This window comes from Mus caroli, chromosome 4 (genome assembly GCF_900094665.2).
Source record: "Mus caroli chromosome 4, CAROLI_EIJ_v1.1, whole genome shotgun sequence".
Lineage (NCBI taxonomy): Eukaryota > Metazoa > Chordata > Mammalia > Rodentia > Muridae > Mus > Mus caroli.
Genome location: NC_034573.1, coordinates 108,912,264 through 108,933,439, shown reverse-complemented (window position 1 = coordinate 108,933,439; position 21,176 = coordinate 108,912,264). Strand labels below are relative to the sequence as shown.

The 21,176-nt window shown below is 51.4% G+C and overlaps 1 protein-coding gene and 1 pseudogene across 1 annotated transcript in view; both read left to right on the top strand.

Moving 5' to 3' along the window:
- The first annotated feature begins 845 nt into the window (after positions 1-845).
- On the top strand, positions 846-1,852 carry LOC110293799 (annotated as a pseudogene).
- Positions 1,853-1,862: 10 nt separating this feature from the next.
- Positions 1,863-21,176, top strand: part of Tie1 (tyrosine kinase with immunoglobulin like and EGF like domains 1) — a 20,971-nt gene continuing 1,657 nt past the window's right edge. The window contains exons 1-23 of the mRNA XM_021159341.2: positions 1,863-1,982; positions 2,605-2,761; positions 5,738-6,046; positions 6,126-6,236; positions 7,688-7,843; positions 7,972-8,103; positions 8,235-8,375; positions 8,578-8,706; positions 9,699-9,844; positions 10,091-10,235; positions 11,936-12,094; positions 12,267-12,404; positions 12,602-12,892; positions 13,355-13,645; positions 13,919-14,109; positions 17,112-17,322; positions 17,461-17,571; positions 17,769-17,959; positions 18,984-19,097; positions 19,217-19,287; positions 20,711-20,751; positions 20,831-20,927; positions 21,050-21,149. Of these exons, the coding sequence (XP_021015000.1) occupies positions 2,704-2,761; positions 5,738-6,046; positions 6,126-6,236; positions 7,688-7,843; positions 7,972-8,103; positions 8,235-8,375; positions 8,578-8,706; positions 9,699-9,844; positions 10,091-10,235; positions 11,936-12,094; positions 12,267-12,404; positions 12,602-12,892; positions 13,355-13,645; positions 13,919-14,109; positions 17,112-17,322; positions 17,461-17,571; positions 17,769-17,959; positions 18,984-19,097; positions 19,217-19,287; positions 20,711-20,751; positions 20,831-20,927; positions 21,050-21,149 (3,333 nt within the window). The 5' untranslated portion in view covers positions 1,863-1,982; positions 2,605-2,703. The remainder of the gene's footprint in view (positions 1,983-2,604; positions 2,762-5,737; positions 6,047-6,125; positions 6,237-7,687; positions 7,844-7,971; positions 8,104-8,234; positions 8,376-8,577; positions 8,707-9,698; positions 9,845-10,090; positions 10,236-11,935; positions 12,095-12,266; positions 12,405-12,601; positions 12,893-13,354; positions 13,646-13,918; positions 14,110-17,111; positions 17,323-17,460; positions 17,572-17,768; positions 17,960-18,983; positions 19,098-19,216; positions 19,288-20,710; positions 20,752-20,830; positions 20,928-21,049; positions 21,150-21,176) is intronic.

Below are 21,176 nucleotides of genomic sequence, written 5' to 3'. Positions count from 1 at the left end.
GGTGACTTGTCCTCTGACGGGCACATATGCACTATAGTATGCACACAGGTTTATAATCCCAGGACTCAGCAAGGAGAAGTAGGAGGATCATGAGTTTGAGGCCACTCTGGGCGAACATAAAGAGTTCATGCCAAAGTCGGGAGTGGTGGCGCACGCCTTTAATCCCAGCACTCGCGAGGCAGAGGCAAGCGGATTTCTGAGTTCAAGGCCAGCCTGGTCTACAAAGTGAGTTCCAGGATAGCCAGGGTTATACAGAGAAACCCTGTCTCGAAAAAAAAAAAAAAAAAAAGAGTTCATGCCAGTCAGAACTATAAAGTGAGTTCCATGCGAACCTGAACTGTGTAATGAGACTGCCTCGATTTCGAAACAAGAAAAAGCGGCTGCAAGTTCCTGGGTAGACATCTACTCCCCAGTGTCCAGGAGCACACATGGTTAACTGCAAAATGAATAACAGCAAGCCAACAATGAACTGAAGCCTCATAGGCAGCTGTGGGTGAGGACCATCCATCCCAGTCACAGCCCATGGCCTTGCGTTCCCCTGTATGCTTCAGTGTGTCTCTTGTGGAGCAATTAGCGTCAAGGAATCAACAATCAGACCAGAAGTTTTGAGTCCCAGCTTTATCACAGTCTTGGGGGTCCCTACACACCACAGGTCTCCATTCCCCCATTTGTACAATGAGAAAGGCACATAAGACAGAATAAAGGGTCTTCACGCTCCTAATTTCTTTTTGTTTGGGGGTGTTCTTGTACTTCTGTGACCTGCTCTCTAGGATCAGGGGTGTTCTGAAGCATGCCAGGCGGGCTGCCGCGCCCCCCCCCCCAGCATACGCCCCAATCGAGCAAAGATGGTGGGCCGGAACAGCGCCATTGCCGAGGGCGTGTGCGTTGCCCTCTTCATTGGGTACTGCATCTACTTCTATTGCAAAAGGTGGAGTGACCCCAACTTCAAGACCAGGCTTCGAGAACGAAGAAAGAAACAAAGCTTGCTAGGGAGAGAGCTGGGCTTTCCAAGTTACCTGATTTAAAAGATGCTGAAGCCGCCTTTAATCCCAGCACTTGGGAAGCAGAGGCAGGCGGATTTCTGAGTTCAAGGCCAGCCTGGTCTACAAAGTGAGTTCCAGGACAGCCAGAGAAACCCTGTCTCAAAAAAACAAAAAACAAAAAAAAAAACCGCAAAATTTAAGCCGGGCGGTGGTGGCGCACGCCTTTAATCCCAGCACTTGGGAGGCAGAGGCAGGTGGATTTCTAAGTTCGAGGCCAGCCTGGTCTACAGAGTGAGAGCCAGGGCAGCCAGGGCTACACAGAGAAACCCTGTGAGAAACCCTGTCTCGAAAAAACAAAAAACAAAAAAACAAAAAAACAAAAAAAGATGCTGACGCAGTTCAGAAATTCTTCCTTGAAGAGATACAGCTTGGTGAAGGGTTAGTAGCACAAGGTGACTACGAGAAGGGTGTGGACCACCTGACAAATGCCATTGCTGTGTGTGGACAGCCTCCGCAGCTGCTGCAAGTGTTACAGCAGACTCTTCCACCACCAGTGTTCCAGCTGCTCCTGACCACGCTTCCGACCATTAGTCAGAGAATTGTAAGTGCTCAGAGCTTGGCTGAAGATGATCTGCAATGAGCCAGATACCAACATAATAAAATCTCAGTAAAATAATTTAACAGTTAGCTTGGAAGCTGGTCAGCTCTGGGGGAATAAGGGCAAATTGTGCTGTCATGAACTGTCCCACACTGACATCTGCCAAAGCGAATATGAACTTTGGTAGATCCAATGTCTGTTCTATTTATTCTTCCAGTGAAAAGTATTTTGATAGAGCCTTTCATTTTATAAATACACTGAGTTAACCAAACTATCATGGATTTCCGTTTGTTCTTAAGACATGCAACTCGTCTACGGCCATACCACCCTGAACGTGCCCGATCTCGTCCGATCTCGGAAGACATGCAACTCAAATGTAAATACAGTCGAGTCTTACTCAGGTAGAAACTCCTGGTGATTTTAAAAGATTGGAAACGACTCTGAGGAAGAGTTGAATAATGCAAATTCTAGTGTGTGGGCACTTTAATGCACATTCTACAGACGAGAACATTTTACCGTGTGTTGTAAAATTCGGTGGAAACTTGGGTTTGTGAAAACTGAGCATTAAAACCTTGCAGAGACCGTTTCTTGTTTACTTTTGAAAAAAAAAAAGAGTCACGTGAGCCTCATTTTGTATTTGTGTGTGTGTGTGTGTGTGTGTGTGTGTCTCCCCACCTCCCAGCGTGTGTGCTGGGAGGAGGGGAGACCCCAGAACAATGTCCTGCCTCCAAACCTTCTCAATAGGCGGAAGCCACTGGCTTCCTCCCTTTCCTGTCTCCCGTGCTCCAGCAATGCAGATGGAAGGGACCGAAGGGATGGGAGAGAGAGCCCAACCATCCCCAGATCTGTCCTTGTCACAACCTGCCTCCCACCTCTAATGCCCCCCCCTTCCAGAGACTTCCAGGCCACACCCATCCCGGGCTTGTGGGGGCTGGACACAGGAGGACTACAGGCAACAGCTCTTCCCACCCTCTCTCCCTGCCACCCCTCCTACCCTAACCATCATTTCCTCTTCCTCCCCAGCACCGAGGTGCACTGAGCTGGACAGGCTGAACACTCAGACCCACAGCAACTGACCCCGGGCCCAGCTGGCCTTGGCTGGCCCAGGGCAGCTTCCAGAGTATGGTCTGGTGGGGATCCTCTTTGCTGCTCCCCACTCTTTTCTTGGCCTCTCATGTTGGTAAGTCTTCCCTGGAGTGAGCAGAGCTCCTCCCTGACTCTTGATTTCAAGGCCCTAATTCCAGCCCCCCACCCCCAAGAAACCCTAGCCTAGCCTAGCAATAGACCTCACAAGATGGTGGCGACTATGGGTTGGGGGAAGGGAAATAGAGAGTTATTGTTTAATGAGTGTGGCATTTCAGTTTGAAAAGATGAAAGGAGTTATGAAGTTGGGTGTGGTGGTGGACTTCTTTAATCCCAGCACTTGCAAGGCCAGCCTAGACTACACAGAGGACTCCATGTTAGCCCCATAAAGACTTATTAAGACCTTACGTCAAAAAAACAAAAACAAGAGCTGTGGAAATGGGTGGTGATGTTCACATGAGGTATATCAACACTGAATTGACTGTTTACAAATGGTTCTAATGGTAGATTCTAGGGTATGTGTATTTTAACACAACTTTAAAAATTGCAGGGAAAAGCAGAAACTGACATTATCATCATCATTGTTGTTATATCGTCATGATGATTTTGATCCACCAAGAATGAGGTCAGGGTGGGGAAAACTCAGGCAGGTGCTAGGAATCACTGCCTGGAGCGGGGAGATGTGAGTAGGGGGAGGGCAGAAGTCAGCCATCAACTAGGACCTCAGGAGTAACTGTGTTGGGCTTCATCAATAATTCATTGGACAGACAGGCATGGTGGCTTTAACTCCAGTACTCAGGAGGCAAAAGCAGGTAGATCTCTGAGGGTTAGAAGCCAGCCTGGTCTACATAGCAAGTTCTAGGACAGCCAGAACTACATAGAGAGACCCAGTCTCAAAATAATAATAATAATAATAATTTATTTAGCACCAATGATGTTCCATTAGCTGAGAATATGGCAACACCTAAACCTATCTAGTGACAACGAAATGACGCTGGGCTCCCAGGTTGATGCGTTTGTTGTTTAAATGGAGCTGTGTGTATAGAGGGCTTGGAGAAGTTTCTGAATGCTGGTGGCAGATCCTTTCAGTTCTGCTGACCAGAGAACTAGAAGTCAGAGGCTGCCCTTGAGTGCTTCACAGTCTGGTGGGGAACACAGGCCAGGAATGAGGGCCAGACAGAAGCAGACATCAAGAGTTTTTGAGAAGCACTGAGAAGAGAGTCAGCTTACTCTGCCACAGGCCCAGAAAAGTCATGAAGGATTTCCTTAAGAGAGGTAGTCAGCAGAGTAGCAAGTGCAAGCTTGGGAAGCCCATAAGAAAACACTGTAGGCCGGGCAGTGGTGGCACACACCTTTAATCCTAGCATTTGGGCAGCAAAGGCAGGCGGATTTCTGAGTTCGAGGCCAGCCTGGTCTACAGAGTTCCAGGACAGCCAAGGCTACACAGAGAGGGCTATACAGAGAAACTCTGTCTCAAAAAGAAAAAAAAAGAAAAGAAAAGAAAGAAGAGAAAAAGAAAAAGAAAAGAAAAAGAAAAACCTGCAGAAGTATGTGCCAGCCGACTGGAAGCTAAGGGAAAAGGAGCCTGGGCTTGGACAACCTGGTTCTGCTCCCTTCTAACTGTATAACCTTAGGCAAGTTTTGAGCTTTTGTTCCCTGGTTATAAAACCGTCATCCTGGAAGAGGATAACAAGCCCCTCCCAGGACAGTCGGTCCTGAAAGGAGGAGAGCATCACTAAAGGGCCTGGCACATAATTGACATCCAATAAACATTAATTATTATGACAGCAGGAACACAAGATGACTCTGAAGTTAGTGTCTCGGGTAATGGGTGTCATCCTCTGACTCAGGAAACTTGGGAGAGGTGAGGGTTTAGGTTAGGAAACACGGATGTCAATGCACAAGCTGAAAGGCCACACCAGAGCTACTGACTCAGGGGTGACAGTTAAAGCCGAGGGAGCTGACGAACGTGCTCCGTAGTTATTACAGCAAAGGATGTCAACTTCACTGGAGGCCATGAGGATGCCAGGGAGAAAGGGCATTTGGTGCCCGTGAGGTGGCCAGGAGATGCCAGCTTCTTTGGCTTATGATAGACCGTCAAAAATATGCTAAGTGGCATTTAAATGAATTGATGACAGGCAGGGAAGGGATAGGGAAGGAGGGGCCTTGGAAGGTCTGGGGTCACAGGTCTGAAGCAGGCTAATCACGCTCTTCTCCTCGGTCTTGCCCACTTCAGGGTACAGATTTTACGCTCCAGTTACGCTAGCCCTGGGCAGCTCCCCTCCCCACACTACAACATTTCTCATACTTGAGCGTAGGGTGGCCTCTCCTTACACCTGACCTTTCGTTCCTCCTCACCCAAGCACCTTCACAAGCCCTTCGGGGTTTTGTTTGTTTTCTGATGAAGTTTATTATCTGCATCTTTTCCTGTCTGTCCCCTTTCCTCCCCCTCCCCCCACCCCATGCTGGTTAGATGTTCCTCCCTCTGAGCCAACCCCTGCATCTGGGAGGGACGTCTGCGTCTGGTCCTCCCGCTTCCCAAGTCAGGGCCCAGACCCACCTGTGCTGTGTCTCTCTGGCCAGGTGGGGCTAATGATTTCATTTCTGCCTCTAACCGATCTTCAATCCCAGCCAATCAAATAGTCCTCAGTTAGTTAAGCAAGAGAGAGGGTGTGTGTCCTCATGACACTCAAGTCTCAGTGACTCTTCTAACCTCCACCTCCATGATGGGGCAGGGACAGGTGGCTCAGGGATAGCCTTGGTGGAAATGGTTCCCACAGGAGTCAGGGCAATGACCTAACACAGACAGAGTAAGGGAAGGAGAGAGAAGCGAGCTCATTCTTTATCTGGACCAGAGAAGGATGTGTGCTTCTGTTTATGTTTTAGGATAAAGAGGCTTGCAGGTAAAGAGCGAGCACATGTGTAAGGGAAGGGAATGGGTGGAAATCTTTGAAAACGTGAAGTCTTCTAAGGACACGGTGAAACATTAACACAAGTTACTGTTGGAGTCCCGCGCTCCTGGGGCTGCTGAGCTGGCAGGATCCACCATGGAGTCACTGTTGTTTGGTCCTAGGTGCGTCTGTGGACTTAACATTGCTGGCCAACCTGCGCATCACAGACCCCCAGCGTTTCTTCCTGACCTGCGTGTCTGGTGAGGCCGGAGCAGGGAGGAGCTCGGACCCGCCCCTGCTGCTGGAGAAGGATGATCGCATCGTTCGCACCTTCCCGCCCGGGCAGCCCCTGTACCTGGCACGCAATGGTTCTCACCAGGTCACACTAAGGGGCTTCTCCAAGCCCTCGGATTTGGTAGGCGTCTTCTCCTGCGTGGGTGGTGCTGGTGCGCGGCGTACTCGAGTTCTCTATGTGCACAACAGCCCAGGGGGTGAGTCTGGCCTACCAGGAGATCGACCACCAGAGGGAGGGCTGTGTTGTCGATCGCTGAACTTACCTCTCATCCACAGCACACCTGTTTCCAGACAAGGTCACACACACGGTGAACAAAGGTGACACCGCTGTGCTTTCTGCCCGTGTGCACAAGGAAAAGCAGACTGACGTGATCTGGAAGAACAACGGTGAGGGGCATTTGGTGGGACAGGGAGATCCATGATGCTGACAACCCAGGTCTTCCATCCATGGCCCACCATATACTTAGTCCACCCTGATCCACCTGCCATCCTTGTGACCAACCTCTAGGGGCTTCCCTCTCATCTGAAGCTCTGAGCCACCCTCCTACTGTACTAAAAGGACCAGGAGCCTGTGGCCAGCTACCTCTACGTGCTATGTTAAGCCCTCATCTTTGACCCTCCCCTAGGAGTTAACAGGTGCTGTCACATGACTTGCCTAAGAAAAGCAGCAGTCCCCATAGGAAAGAAGAGAGATGGTAACATGTGCCCAGCACAGGCCAAAGGAAGTCTAACCTCTCTCAAAGACTTGTTTAACTTAGATCCTTGATGTCCAAGGCAGACATATGCTGGAATCCGTAGAGATCTGTGGGTCTCAGCTCTGTGCCTGCCCACTACCCTGCCCTTATCCACTCCGTGGAAGGACTCTTTTTTTCTTGAGTAGCCCCCAAAATGTCTGCCTCACCCCCACAATCTGCTGGCCGCCTCTTGGATACTTGGCTCCTAAGGGAGGAGATATTTTTCCTTAGGCAGAAGGCTTTGAACCAGAGGGAGCTATAGAAACGGGAAGGGAGGCCTGAGTCTCTGCAGTTTGTCTGGAGCTCTTATCAAAGACAGGAAGAAGCAGGGTTGTACGCCTGACTAACAGTATGGACCCCAGATGAAGAGACTGGGAAAGAGCCCTGAAATGCAAAGGAGCCAGACAGAGGAAGAAACAGCTCGCCAGGAGACAGGCAGGGTTGACAAGAACAAAAGCAGGAGGGTCCGACATACCAGATGTTTCTAGAAGGCAAACAAGCTTTTAGGAATTCGAGAAGCTTTTAGGAATTCGAGAACGTAGAGGTCAGGCAGGGGGTGGTGGGGTATGGGGCTGGAGGATTGAGCAGGGACCAAACTGGTGAAAACAACTGCCAGGGGATTGGCTGTCATTCGGGTGCAATGGGGAGCCTCGAGAGCCTGCAAGAGTATTGGGGTAGAGAAGAGTCTATTGTAAAAGCAGCCCCCTGAAGCCGGGCAGTGGTGGCAAATGACTTTAATCCCAGCACTTGGGAGGCAGAGGCAGATGGATTTCTGAGTTCGAGGTCAGCCTGGTCTACAGAGTGAGTTCCAGGACAGCCAGGGTTACACAGAGAAACCCTGTCTCAACAACAAAAAGCAACCCCCTGTCTGCCCAGAAATAAAAGGCAGGAGAAAAGGGCTGGACTAGGAGCCGATGGGGGAGGAGAAGGTCTTGGTGTGTGCGGCTCAGAGAGCAGGAAGAGGATGTTCTCCTGCTTCCTGGCTTGGATCTGGTGGTGGTCCCAGGTCTGATCATTGTGGGCGGGTCACATTGGTGTGATCATGGCAGAGGGAGGTAACATCAGCCCTTCATGTGATTCTGAGGGACCCTGATTCTACTTCAGGGTCCTACTTCAATACCCTAGACTGGCATGAGGCCGATGATGGACGTTTTCAACTGCAGCTCCAAAATGTACAGCCACCATCGAGTGGCATCTACAGTGCCACCTACCTAGAGGCCAGCCCCCTGGGCAGTGCCTTCTTTCGGCTCATCGTGCGAGGTAAGGGGCAGAAGGCAGGGGTGATGTGGGACGCTGGGACCTGTTTATGTACTTCCTTTGGGTCTCAGGATCCACAAGGGCTGCAGGTAGGTAAGTGAAGGTCAGCTACTGAGAATACTTCCCTCCAGGCTGTGGGGCTGGACGCTGGGGGCCAGGATGTGTCAAGGATTGCCCGGGCTGCCTGCATGGAGGTGTCTGTCATGACCATGACGGCGAATGTGTGTGCCCACCAGGATTCACTGGCACCCGCTGTGAGCAGGGTAAGCAGGAAAGCTAAGACCTAGGCAGGAGAGGGTGCCTGGTCCAGAGAAGATTCTGAAACCATGGAGATGAAGCTTAGCATGTGAGGCCCGATGGTGAGGAGCCTGTGTACCACACACCTTATTTTCAGCCTGCAGAGAGGGTCGTTTTGGACAGAGCTGCCAGGAACAGTGCCCAGGCACAGCAGGCTGTAGAGGTCTCACCTTCTGCCTCCCGGATCCCTATGGCTGTTCCTGTGGATCTGGCTGGAGAGGAAGCCAGTGCCAGGAAGGTATGGACTAAGCCACCTCCTGTGGGCATAAGTGTGCCAGACCCTTCACTCTGACCCTGACTTGAAGACCAAACCCTCCAATCCCCTGACCACCACCACCACCACCACCACTATGCCAGCCAGTTGGATAGGCTTGTGCCTCATCTGTACTCTGCTGGGCCTGTAACTAACTATATTGTAACTATATTGCTTCTATTCCTAGCATGTGCACCTGGTCATTTTGGGGCTGATTGTCGCCTCCAGTGCCAGTGTCAAAATGGTGGCACTTGTGACCGGTTCAGCGGCTGCGTCTGCCCCTCTGGGTGGCATGGAGTCCACTGTGAAAAGTCAGGTATATGCCGCTGAGACCCCCCACCCCCCTCAAGACAGGTGATCTTTCATCAGACATCGCTGCCCAAGTCCTTCCCTCAGGGAGTTCACCATTCAGGCACCCACACTGTGAAGGCAAGCAGCCTAGGGTGACCCTGACCAGTGTGAGAGTCTTCAGAGAGGAGTCAAGATCTGAAAGTGAATGTGGAAGACACAAGAGAGATGACAGGGGAAGAATGCGGAGAACGTGCAGAGAGTTGAGACCCTGCTTGTATACTGGGACAATAACAATGTGGAAGACACAAGAGAGATGACAGGGGAAGAATGCGGAGAACGTGCAGAGAGTTGAGACCCTGCTTGTATACTGGGACAATAACGTAGGGACTAGGGGAAAGGTCAGCAGGAGTCACGTGGTGACTTTAAATATAGGCCAAGGGGTTGCTGCTTAAATGTGAGGAGCTGAATAGAAGTTGCTGAGGAGTGTGTGCTGGTCAGACTTGTATTTGAGGAAGAGTCTGCATGGAGCACAGAAGCCAGGGGTAGGAGGTGAAGGAATTGACAGACGTAATGTCTCAAATCTACAATCTTAGCACTCAGGAGACTGAGGCAAGAGACTTGTCTGGAGTTCAAGGCCAGCCTGGGCTATAGTGTGAGACAGTCACACACACACACACACACACACACACACACACACACACAGAGGAAGGGGGCTGTTTGGGCTGGCAGAGTGGAGCAGTGAGGGTCTGACTCTGGGTCTTAGAACATTCTGAGAGATGTGATGGAAAAGATGGTGGCGCTGAACCCTAGATCTGACTGGATGTGGGGCACCAGGGCCTGAAGGAACCGTGCAAGACCTTGCTGATTTCAGTTTTAAATGGCAGGACAGACAGTAGGACAGACAGTAGGATCTTCACTGAGATGCAGAACACAGGATGGGAGTGGGGGGGGCATTTTGGTGGTCATATGGCTGCCCTAGTATTGTTCAAGATGGCTGCCATCTCTTTCTCTCTCTAGACCGGATCCCCCAGATCCTCAGTATGGCCACAGAGCTGGAGTTCAACGTAGGGACGATGCCCCGGATCAACTGTGCAGCTGCCGGGAATCCCTTCCCAGTGCGGGGCAGCATGGAACTTCGCAAGCCAGATGGCACCATGCTTTTGGTCAGCGCTGGTTATCCCAACCCACTGTCCGCTCCCCCATCTCACCAGCTTTGACAGTTCGTTCCTTGGATCCCTAATCCACGGAACTTTTTTATAGGCCCTGCCCACTGCCCTGGCCATGACTTAGATAGGCAGGCTAACTGGTGAGGGGATGCCATGGGGGGTCTGTGTTCCAGCAATCGTCACTACCGACTCATACCTGTCTCATGAAGCATACATTCTCTGTTCCCTGTCTCCTTGTCTCAGTCTACCAAAGCCATTGTGGAGCCAGACAGGACCACAGCAGAGTTTGAAGTGCCCAGTTTGACTCTTGGGGACAGTGGGTTCTGGGAATGCCGCGTATCGACGTCTGGTGGCCAAGATAGCCGGCGCTTCAAGGTCAATGTCAAAGGTGAGTGGTGTTCTAAGGTTTGGGGGATGGATGGTACCCAGAATAGGCTCTACCTAATGCTGCTCAGGCCAGGGATCCCAGTAGGAAAGGCTAGGGCTTCCAAAGGCAAAGCTTAGCCCCAGGCTAAGAAGAGAGCTGACCCACGAGCTCATGGCAGAGCACCAGAACCCTCTCCACCAACAAGGCATCTTTCACTTCATCACTATAAGCCTGGGCACCCCGTACCCAGGATCCGTACCCCAAATGTTCCTCATGTTATCTTGTTTTTCTCTCTCCCTCCTTCTCTTCTTTTTTGTTGCTATCTTCTGCTTCCCAATCCCTCGCCATCTCCAGCCCACTTTCCCATCCACCTCTATCTGCTCATTCTTTTATCAGAACTTTGGACCCAGCCCTCCACTCACCTTGGATTCCATGCGCTCCTTACAAGTTCTGTCCCCTTAAGCAAGTCATGGCGCTTCACTCTCTCACTGTGTCAAAGGAGGAGGTTAGCACCCACCCACAGGACCAGGCTGCTAACAAGACTAGATGATGCATTTAAATAGTTATCACAATGACTGATGGGAGGTATGCTCAATGTAGCAGACAATTTTTATGTAAAATGACATCTAGTGCCAAGATGCCAGCCCTTCCCTGGCAACACCACATGTGTTCTGTAGTCAGGACCCCTCTCCTGATGCCAGCCCTGCATGGTGAACCTTCAGGAGGCAGGGCATCTTCTGGGAAGGTCTGGTCCCAATGTGGAAATTGACGCCCATTGTATACCAGCCACTTCTCCCAGACTCTGGTCCTCTGCCTGAGCCACAGACACTGGGGACTCCTTAGGATCCAAATTGGATCCTCATCTCCCCCAGCTCTGTACCTGCCCCTGACAAACGGCTGCCACCTTACATACCTTCACCTCGCCACCCTGCGTCTTCCACACTCCACACCCCCTTTCCTTTCTCTTGCCTTTTTTTTTTTTTTTTTTTATGCTTTCTGGGAAAGTCAGTCTAGTCTTCTTTTTGGAAGAAGCCAAGGTACCTATTTAGGCATTAATACAATAATCTAGAAAGAAAACCTAAGGCTGGAACAGGGGTGGTGACAGTGGAAGCAGCCAGGCAGAAACACAAATGCTGTTTTAGGGTAGAACTGACTGGTTTGTGGCAGCCTGATCAGACAGACCTAGTTCAAATCCTCCCAGCTGTGTATCCTTAGGCAAGTTGCTCAATGTCTCTAAGCCTCGATTTCTTCATTCAAGACAAGAATTAGCAGCTATGCATAAGAAGCATCCACTGTGGAGCAGGTGCCTCATGACTAGCATGTTTTGTCTTAAAAAAAAAAAATCAACAGGTCGGTGAATGGTGAAGGGGAGGGGCATCGGACACCTAGGCAGTCTCCTGCCTGTGTTCCAGCTTCTCTCTCTACTGGACTCTGCAAGGACAGAGAAATGTTTCCCAACCTCTGTCTGGCCACACCACTCTCTCGCCTAGCATCTTTTGAGATACCTAAGTCCTTATGGCCAAGTCCCTGGGACCCAAGCTACCCAGAGCTTCAGAACTTCCTTCTCTGGGCCAGGGCCATCCCAGGTGTCTGTTGAACTTGGTCTCCTCCCACCACACTAGATAATCCCCAGATCTGAATCAAGATCTGGAGGTGTTCACTGTCCAAGCCCAGAGTGCTCCCCTTTCCATGAACCCTTACTCACCCCAGTTTTTTGGCAGTACCCCCAGTGCCCCTGACTGCACCTCGGCTCCTGGCCAAGCAGAGCCGTCAGCTTGTGGTCTCCCCACTGGTCTCCTTTGGTGGGGATGGACCCATCTCCTCTGTCCGCCTGCACTACCGGCCCCAGGACAGCATGATTGCCTGGTCTGCCATTGTGGGTGAGTGGGGACAGAGTTAGGGGTCGGGGTGCTGTGTAATAGTGAAGGAGGGGGTGGGAATGGAAAGGAGGGAGGGAATGGTACAAAAAGAAGAGGGGACTAATGGGGGGGGGGTGGCTTCAGGACATGCTGGGGACCAAGCATGTGTGGCACACCTCACCGCCCTCCCCAGTGGATCCCAGTGAGAATGTGACATTAATGAACCTGAAGCCAAAGACAGGATACAGTGTCCGAGTGCAGCTGAGCCGGCCAGGGGAAGGAGGAGAAGGAGACTGGGGGCCTTCTACCCTCATGACTACTGACTGTCCTGGTGAGAAGCCAAGATAGATACCTTTGTTCCCTCGGGGTTTTCTACCATGCCCACTCAGAATATGTCTTGGTCCACCTCCAAAGACGACCCCCACCTTTCCCAGGGCTGGTTCCAGCCCTGCCCACTGCCGATTATTGGCCCATTTAGTCCCAAGCTCCCATTGGATGGTTCTGACTACTCCTGACCTCTGACCGCAGAGCCTTTGCTGCAGCCCTGGCTAGAGAGCTGGCACGTGGAGGGTCCTGACAGGCTCCGTGTGAGCTGGTCTCTACCCTCGGTGCCACTGTACAGTGACGGTTTCCTGCTGCGCCTGTGGGATGGGGCCCGGGGACAGGAGAGGCGGGAGAACATCTCATTCCCCCAGGCCCGCACTGCCCTCCTGACTGGACTCACGCCTGGCACCCACTACCAGCTGGATGTGCGACTGTATCACTGTACCCTCCTGGGCCCTGCCTCACCCCCTGCGCATGTGCACCTGCCCCCCAGCGGTAGGCCCGCTCTGGGAAGGATGGGCTAGGGATGACGGGAGGTTACAAGAGACTGGGTGGACGAGGAGAGCACCCAGGATGAATGGGGAAGATAGAAGATACCAGGAGGACATGGATCACTTAGAGCATGTGGGGTGAGGATACGTGAGGAAATTGTGACTCTCATAAAGAACAGGGCCATTGGGGGCTCAGGGAGCATAATCTACTGAGAGCATAGAGAGGCCTAGGGATGCAAGGTGACTATGGGAAGAGGGAAACCCTCTTGGGAGGGTTCCCATATGGGAGGTGGAGGTACCTTGGAGATGGAGATGAGTCTAGCTAGGGGCAAAGAGGAGGAAGGAAGCACAAGGCTCCTATGCTAGGATCCACAAAGCAAATTACACTCTAGAGTGACTGTGACTGACCCCACAGCTCTATAACCCCATCCAATTTACCCCTTCCTTCCCCTTCCCATCTCCCCAGGGCCTCCAGCTCCCCGCCACCTCCATGCCCAGGCCCTCTCAGACTCTGAGATTCAACTCATGTGGCAGCATCCCGAGGCTCCGTCTGGGCCTATATCCAAGTACATCGTGGAGATTCAGGTGGCCGGGGGCTCAGGAGACCCACAGTGGATGGATGTAGACAGGCCCGAGGAGACAAGCATCATCGTTCGTGGCCTCAATGCTAGCACACGATATCTTTTCCGTGTGCGGGCCAGTGTGCAGGGTCTTGGTGACTGGAGCAATACAGTAGAAGAGGCCACTCTGGGCAATGGTGAGAGGATGGGGACTGCGGATTCCTAGGCGCCCAGGACTGTACTCTGCATGTGCCCTTCCACCTTACCCCCAACCTTGGAGCTTCTTAGCAAGTAACATAAGCCTGGCTTTCCTACCTTGGAATTCCTTCCCCGCTAAGCTTTAGTCATCCATGAGGCCTCCCCATAGTGTGATACCAGGATGTCCAAACTTTCCCTCTGTGGGATCTCATGGTGGCCTCTGGGTTCCCTGACCCAGGCCATCTCCACAATCTGTCCCTCCCCGTGTCTAGGGCTGCAGAGTGAGGGCCCAGTCCGAGAAAGCCGGGCGGCTGAAGAAGGCCTGGATCAGCAGCTGGTCCTAGCTGTGGTAGGCTCCGTCTCTGCCACCTGCCTCACCATCCTGGCTGCCCTTTTAGCCTTGGTGTGTATCCGAAGAAGCTGCCTACATCGGAGACGCACTTTCACTTACCAGTCAGGATCGGTCAGTGTCCCATACCCACGGGGTAAATGGTTCTGTCTATTGTGTGTGATTGTACCCACATACATGCAAGTACATACATATATGCAAACACTCGTCCATGACACAAGTTTTTTTGTTTGTTTGTTTGGTTGGTTGGTTGTTTGCTTGGTTTTTCAAGACAGGGTTTCTCTGTGTAGCCCTGGCTGTCCTGGAACTCATTTTGTATACCAGGCTGGCCTCGAACTCAGAAATCCACCTGCCTCTGCCTCCCAAGTGCTGGCTTGTGACACAAGTTTTAAGATTTAAGTTTTAACATTAAGTGACCCTATAGAATACAAAATAGAACTTTATTTTCTTTCCTTCTTTCTTTTTTTAAAATGAACTTAGCTCTTGAGCCCATTCATATTAATGGTTGGATGATTAGCATTCTCAGTTAAAAAGAAGTCAGTTCATCCATAGTTCACCAGGCTTAGAGGATGCCGTTTGGAACCATCTTCTACACTAATCCATCACCTGGGGGTGCTGTCAGCTTGGATCACATGGTGATGTCCTGGAGGGGCACCTAGGGCCCATGCTGGCCTCTGTCTTCACAGGCCCCCTCTCACTTGGAAGCCAGCCTTTATCTGTGTTCTGAATCCTATTGGCTGTGAGCTCTCATTCCAGTCTCCATTTTTTTATTTTCTTTCTTTCCTTCTTTCTTTCTTTCAAAATATATTATTTATTTATTTTTATGTATATAAGTACACTGTAGCTGTCTTCAGACACACAAACCAGAAGAGTGTGTCAAATCCCATTACAGATAGTTGTGAGCCACCATGTGGTTGCTGAGAATTGTGGTTGCTCGGGACCTCTGGAAGAACAACAGTCGGTGCTCTTAACCGCTGAGCCATCTCTCTGGCCCTCTTTCTTTCTTTTTTGAGACAGGGTCTCTCTGTGCAGACTAGGCTGGTCACAAACTCACAGAGATGGCCTGCCTCTGCCTCCTGAGTGCTGGGATTAAAGGTGTATTCCATCATGCCCAGCCCCAGACTATACTCTCTTTTTTTTTTTTGTTCCTGAGACAGGGTTTCTCTGTGTAGCCCTGGTTGTCCTGGAACTTACAGACTATACTCATAAAGATTCCAGGGCCGGGCAGTGGTGGCACACGCCTTTAATCCCAGCATTTGGGAGACAGGGGCAGGCGGATTTCTGAGTTCGAGGCCAGCCTGGTCTACAGAGTGAGTTCCAGGACAGCCAGGGTTACACAGAGAAACCCTGTGTTGAAAAAACCAAAAAAAAAACAAACCAAAAAAAAAAAAAAAGATTCCAGGGCCTGTCTGGGAAACTGTCCTCCTGTGCTTAGCTGTTCTCCTCAAGGGGCAACAGTGTATGGCCTGTTCACATAACTGCCTTTGACCCTCTAGAAGTATACAAGGCCTGCAGCCTCGCCTGGGCTCCCATAGGAGAGAGGTTCACTCTATAAACTTTTCTGGCTTCTTGGGCTTCTTACAGGCTCTGCCTCTGCCCTCAGGCCTACACAGACACGGGGTGGGGAAGGGATGCTGATGCTGATACTCTCAGGAATCCAGACTCACCCTGTCTCCTCATGTTCACCCCTCCGATTGTTCCTGCCTCTTCTGAGAACTTCCCTCTCTTGCCACTTAGAATCAGAACTCTGGCCTTGGGCTTTTCTGCTTGGGCTTTTGCTATTTAAAGCCACTTAAGAGAAATTCAGAGCACCACAGCAACAATGTCAGAAAGAAAGGAAGAAACAACATTTCTCCCTCTCCCTCTCCCCTTCCAGCCTCCCCACCCCTTCCACCCCCACCCCCATAGTGCTAACTCTTGTATAGAAAGTCCAGTGATCAAGGCTGGTGTCTGCTGTGCCTTTAAAAATCCCATCCAGAGTCCAGAGACTCAACTGACTTCTTTGTCTGAACTCTGTTGATCTTGCCTCTGAGGTCAGTGCACATACAAAGCCATCACCGCCATGGGAGGCGGGGAGAGGATATCACTGCCAGATGCTGAAGCAAGGCAGGGAGAAAACGGCCTTTAAAGTGCGTCTGTTCGTTACCCATATCCATATAGGTGTTCTTGCACACAGCTATCCATGCTCATGTGTGTGCCGTGTAGTGGGGCAGAAGTGCATCCCATGTATGTACGCATGTATCCCTGTGCTGGTGCACCTTCAGGCCCTCGTGTGTCTGTATGTGTATCTCTGAATGGATGAAACTGTATGTGATACAGCCACAGAACATACATGTGTATTCTGCGTATACTTCAGCTGCACATGCTCCAAATGAACCCATGTGACCTGTGTCCCCAGCACTTACACATCAAGCTAGTCACCAGTTCACTTAGGGAGTCCACTGCACAGACCATCTGGACCTCGCTCCGGGTTCTCCAATTGCAACTCCTTCCATCAATCCTGCCCAGGGATACCTCTGTTCAGTAGAGGGAGTTGGACACTCCTCTTTGTTATGGTCCTTGAATCCTGACTGTGTCTATACACCAAGTAGAGGAACAGGGAGCATTGCTGCTTCTGCTACTGTGAAGAAGAAAAATCTGTCTACCAGCTTCTGGCAGCTCAGGGTTTAGCACATAATGAACGTTCAAGAAATTCACCCACTGTGGCATGAGTAAATGAATTAACGAAGCCTGGCTGTGGGGTTGGCACAAAGACAAGAAGCTTACTTTTCCCATCACACCTCATTTCAATTCTTTGCTTAAACATTAGAATTTTTTTTTTAGTCCATTGATCTATCCATGATTTGGCAACTTACCCTTGAACCCGGGCTCCACCTTGCAGCAAACCCCACCCACTGCCCCACTGCCCCCCTATGATGCCCTCTGCATTTGTTTTCTTAACCACTTGTCCACCTGAAATATACCTGTGGCTGTCACCTGTGTCACCCACCAGAGTGCCCTCTGTCTGGCTCTGACCATCTGTCTAACCGCTGGTCCCTCTCTCTGCTTCTTTGCTCCTCCGTTTGCCCCCACATCCCTTGTGTGGACTGGCTGCCTTTTCATCCCATCTCCCAAAGGGTGAAGAGACCATCCTGCAGTTCAGCTCAGGGACCTTGACCTTGACCCGGCGACCGAAGCCACAGCCTGAGCCCTTGAGTTACCCCGTGCTGGAGTGGGAGGACATCACCTTTGAGGACCTCATAGGGGAGGGCAACTTCGGCCAAGTGATCCGGGCCATGATCAAGAAGGACGGGCTCAAGATGAACGCAGCCATCAAGATGCTAAAAGGTCCTTGGTCATGACTCCAGAGCCCAGCTCCTTGCTCTCTCTTTATCCTACATATACCAGGCCCTACCTAGCTCTCCCAGCAACTGACCCCTCCCAGAGTGATCCCTGGCAAAAATTGACACTGACTTCTTTACACAGAGTATGCGTCTGAAAATGACCATCGAGACTTTGCAGGTGAACTAGAAGTTCTGTGCAAACTAGGACACCACCCCAATATTATCAACCTCTTGGGAGCCTGTGAGAACCGAGGTGAGCCCTGAGTTCATTTGCATTCCTTCTGGACCTCTGGCATCAGATAGCACCCGTGTCACATAATTGACTTTCGAGGATCCCTACATTCCCTGATCATCACAGGATTCTCCTGCACACTGCAGCCTGTCTCTTACCATCGGGTACTGCTCATGGCCTGTGTATACACTGTCCCCCTGTGTTTCCTTACCTCCCAGGCTATTTGTATATTGCTATCGAATATGCCCCCTATGGAAATCTGCTGGACTTCCTGAGAAAGAGCAGGGTCCTGGAGACTGATCCAGCTTTTGCTCGAGAGCATGGGACAGCCTCCACACTCAGCTCTCGGCAGCTGCTGCGCTTTGCCAGTGATGCAGCCAACGGCATGCAGTACCTTAGTGAGAAGCAGGTGTGCGTATATGTGTGTGCGTATGTGCACGTGTGTACCAGTAGGGAACGGGGAGGCCACTTCATAGACCTACTTGGGTTGTCATTAATCAGGCTCTAATCAGGTATGGGAGGTACAGACAGTGAGATGGAAGGACACAACCGTAGGTGCTGGCCCTGGTGCCTAGTGACTGTAAATGCTACAAGGAGGGAGAAGCAGGTAGGAGGCAGGTGGGGAGAAGATGATGGTTTTGAAGTCTCTGTGGGACATCCTAGGTGGAGGTGTGCAAGTTGTGGGTACCAGCCTAGCACTCAGAAGACAGGCCTGGGCTGGAGCCGGTGTGGGGGCTGCCATGGCAGCACAGTAACTACACCATCCAGCAGGGAGAACATGGAGACCCACTGAAGAGGGTGCGGTGGGAGTCCGAGCATGATGGGGGTGGGGAGAGGACGGCTGCTGGAGGGACACTGTGGCCTGAATGAAGGCATTTTACAGACAGCAGAGTTTGAGTCTTTGGAAGGAGAGAAAACATGGAAGTCACTTATGCACTTTCATCAGTAAGGAAGAGGGGACAAGACAGTGGGGAAATGGGACAGAGGGCATCAAAAGAGGAAAGGTCACATGGGGCAGTGGCAGGTGCCTGTGATCCCAGCTCTTGAGAGATAAAGGCAAATGGGTTGAGAGTTCAAGGCCAACCTGGGCTACTTAGTAAGTTCCACACTAGCTAAGACTCACAGTGAGATTCTATTTCAAAAGATGAGGCTAGAAAGTGGAAGGAGAGAGAAAGAGAAGAAAACAAGAGGGAGAGGAAGAAGCAGCAGGCAGCAAATGAATCATCCCTGTCCCAGAAAGAGGGGTACGACCTGAACTTGTGTCCCAAGTCAGGGGAAAGACTGGGTGAGAGCCAGCAGTGACTTTTCTCGGACCCTAGTCAGCTGAGCCATGTCTGAGGCACATGTGGATGGGAAGAGGCAGGAGCTGCTACTGGCCCTGTGCGCCAGGGCCCTTCGTCCCTCCCTTCCCTGACTTCTGACATTGCCTGCAGTTCATTCACAGGGACCTGGCTGCCCGAAATGTGCTGGTTGGAGAGAACCTGGCCTCCAAGATTGCAGACTTTGGCCTTTCTCGAGGGGAGGAGGTGTATGTGAAGAAGACAATGGCAAGTGTCCTTCAGTGTCATTCAGGATTCCCCACTCAGGGCTCACGCCCAGACCTGCCCCTCAAACCCCTCAGAAAGCCCTTTCTTTCATCCCGGCCCTTAGACCCTTTCCTTCACAGGGCCGTCTCCCTGTGCGTTGGATGGCCATTGAGTCCCTCAACTACAGCGTCTATACCACCAAGAGTGACGTGTGAGTATGGGAGGGCGGGTGCTAAGTGCTTGGTCCCCAGGATGCTCATGTGCACACACTTGCACGCACACACATACACACACCATGACCATGTTAGCACACTTCCTCTATCTCCAGGGATGTCCATCTCAGCCAGCCCTGTCTCCTGAGCCGATGTTCCTGGCCCTGAGCCCTTGGACTGCTCTGCTCTCACTGACTGTTTCTGTCCCAAGACTCCCTAGAGTCCCCCTCCACCAGAACTCCCTGCCCTGCCATGCCTCTTCCCATGCAGGATGCACAGAGCAAGAGAGCTTTAAAGCCAGAATTTGGATCTTGTTCTTAGCTCTGTGACCTTGGCACAACAGCTAACCTTTCAGACCTCAGTGTTCCCACCTGTAAAATAGTAAAATGGTAAAGCCCAAATCACAGAGCTGTTGTGAGTTAGGTAATCAGTGCTCAGACCATAGCAAGTGCTCAGTAAAAATGTCAGCTAAAAATATTCTCAGTACGGGGCTAGAGATGGCCCTGTAGTTAAGAGCAATGGGTACTTTTCCAGAGGAACTGAGTTCAAAATCAGGACCTATGTGGTGGCGCACAACTATCTATAACTCCAACTCCAGGGGATACAGCACCTGCTTCTGAATTCTGTGTGCACCAGAGGTGCACATGTTGTGCATATTCATGCACACAGACAAAAACCTCATTCCCGAAACTAAATCTAAAAATAGTAAAAAGAAAAGAGAGAAAAATTCTTTATAATGTTAGTTGTGAGGACTGGGGAGACAGCTCAGCTGGCAGAGCGCCTGCTCTGCAAGCGTGATGGCTCAAAGTCAGATCCAGAGAGAGAGGAGGGAGGGAGAGAGGAGGGAGGGAGAGAGAGGGGGGGAGAGAGAGAAAGGTGGGGAGGGAGGAAGGGAGAGAAGGAGAGGGGGTGGGGTGGGAGGGGGAGAGAGGGGAGAGGAGGAAAGAGGAGGGAAAGGAAGGGGGAAGGGAAGAGGTGGGGAGGGAAGGGAGGGAAGAGGAGGGGGAAGAACAGCACATACTTGTAGTCTAGCCCGGCTATCAGAATCAGCAAGTTCCAGGTTCAGTGAGAAAGCTAAGTGTCCAAACGCACAGATCAATTACAAAGAAGCCCAATGCCCACCTATGAACTGCACACACAGACACAGAGAGAGAGAGAGAGACAGAGAGACAGAGAGAGAGAGAGACAGAGAGAAACAGAGAGAAGAAGAAGAGGGGGAGAAAGAAATACACAAAACGTTACTGTAGTTAGTTGAGTCTGGGGATCAAGACCTGTGAAAGGGCTTCAGTAGAATGGGGACAGTAGCTGGCCAAAGCTAGATGCTAGGAGAGACACACGAGGGGCTGGGAGTGGCTACACAGTGGCTTAAGTAGACATTAAACTGTCTCCCAGGAAGTAACTGAGTGCATCTTCTCATTTCAGCTGGTCCTTTGGGGTCCTTCTCTGGGAGATAGTGAGCCTTGGTAAGCCCACACCCAGTTCTCCAGGGCATTCCCCCTTACTGTGGGGCCTTGCACTGAGGGGACCTTGTACCCTCTGCAGGAGGCACGCCCTACTGTGGCATGACCTGTGCTGAGCTCTACGAGAAGCTGCCTCAAGGCTATCGCATGGAGCAGCCTCGAAACTGTGATGATGAAGTGTGAGTTCACTTCCCTTGGAGCTCTGGGAACTCACCTCTGAGATGAGTAGCCTCTGCTCTGAAGGCATGACCTTTCCCCCAGTCAGCCCTTCCCCTCACAGCACCCCTACTCCCGCCCACAGGTACGAGCTGATGCGGCAGTGCTGGCGGGATCGGCCCTATGAGCGCCCCCCCTTTGCTCAGATTGCACTACAGTTGGGCCGCATGCTGGAAGCCAGGAAGGTAAGAGGTTGGACAACTGGGGGGGGG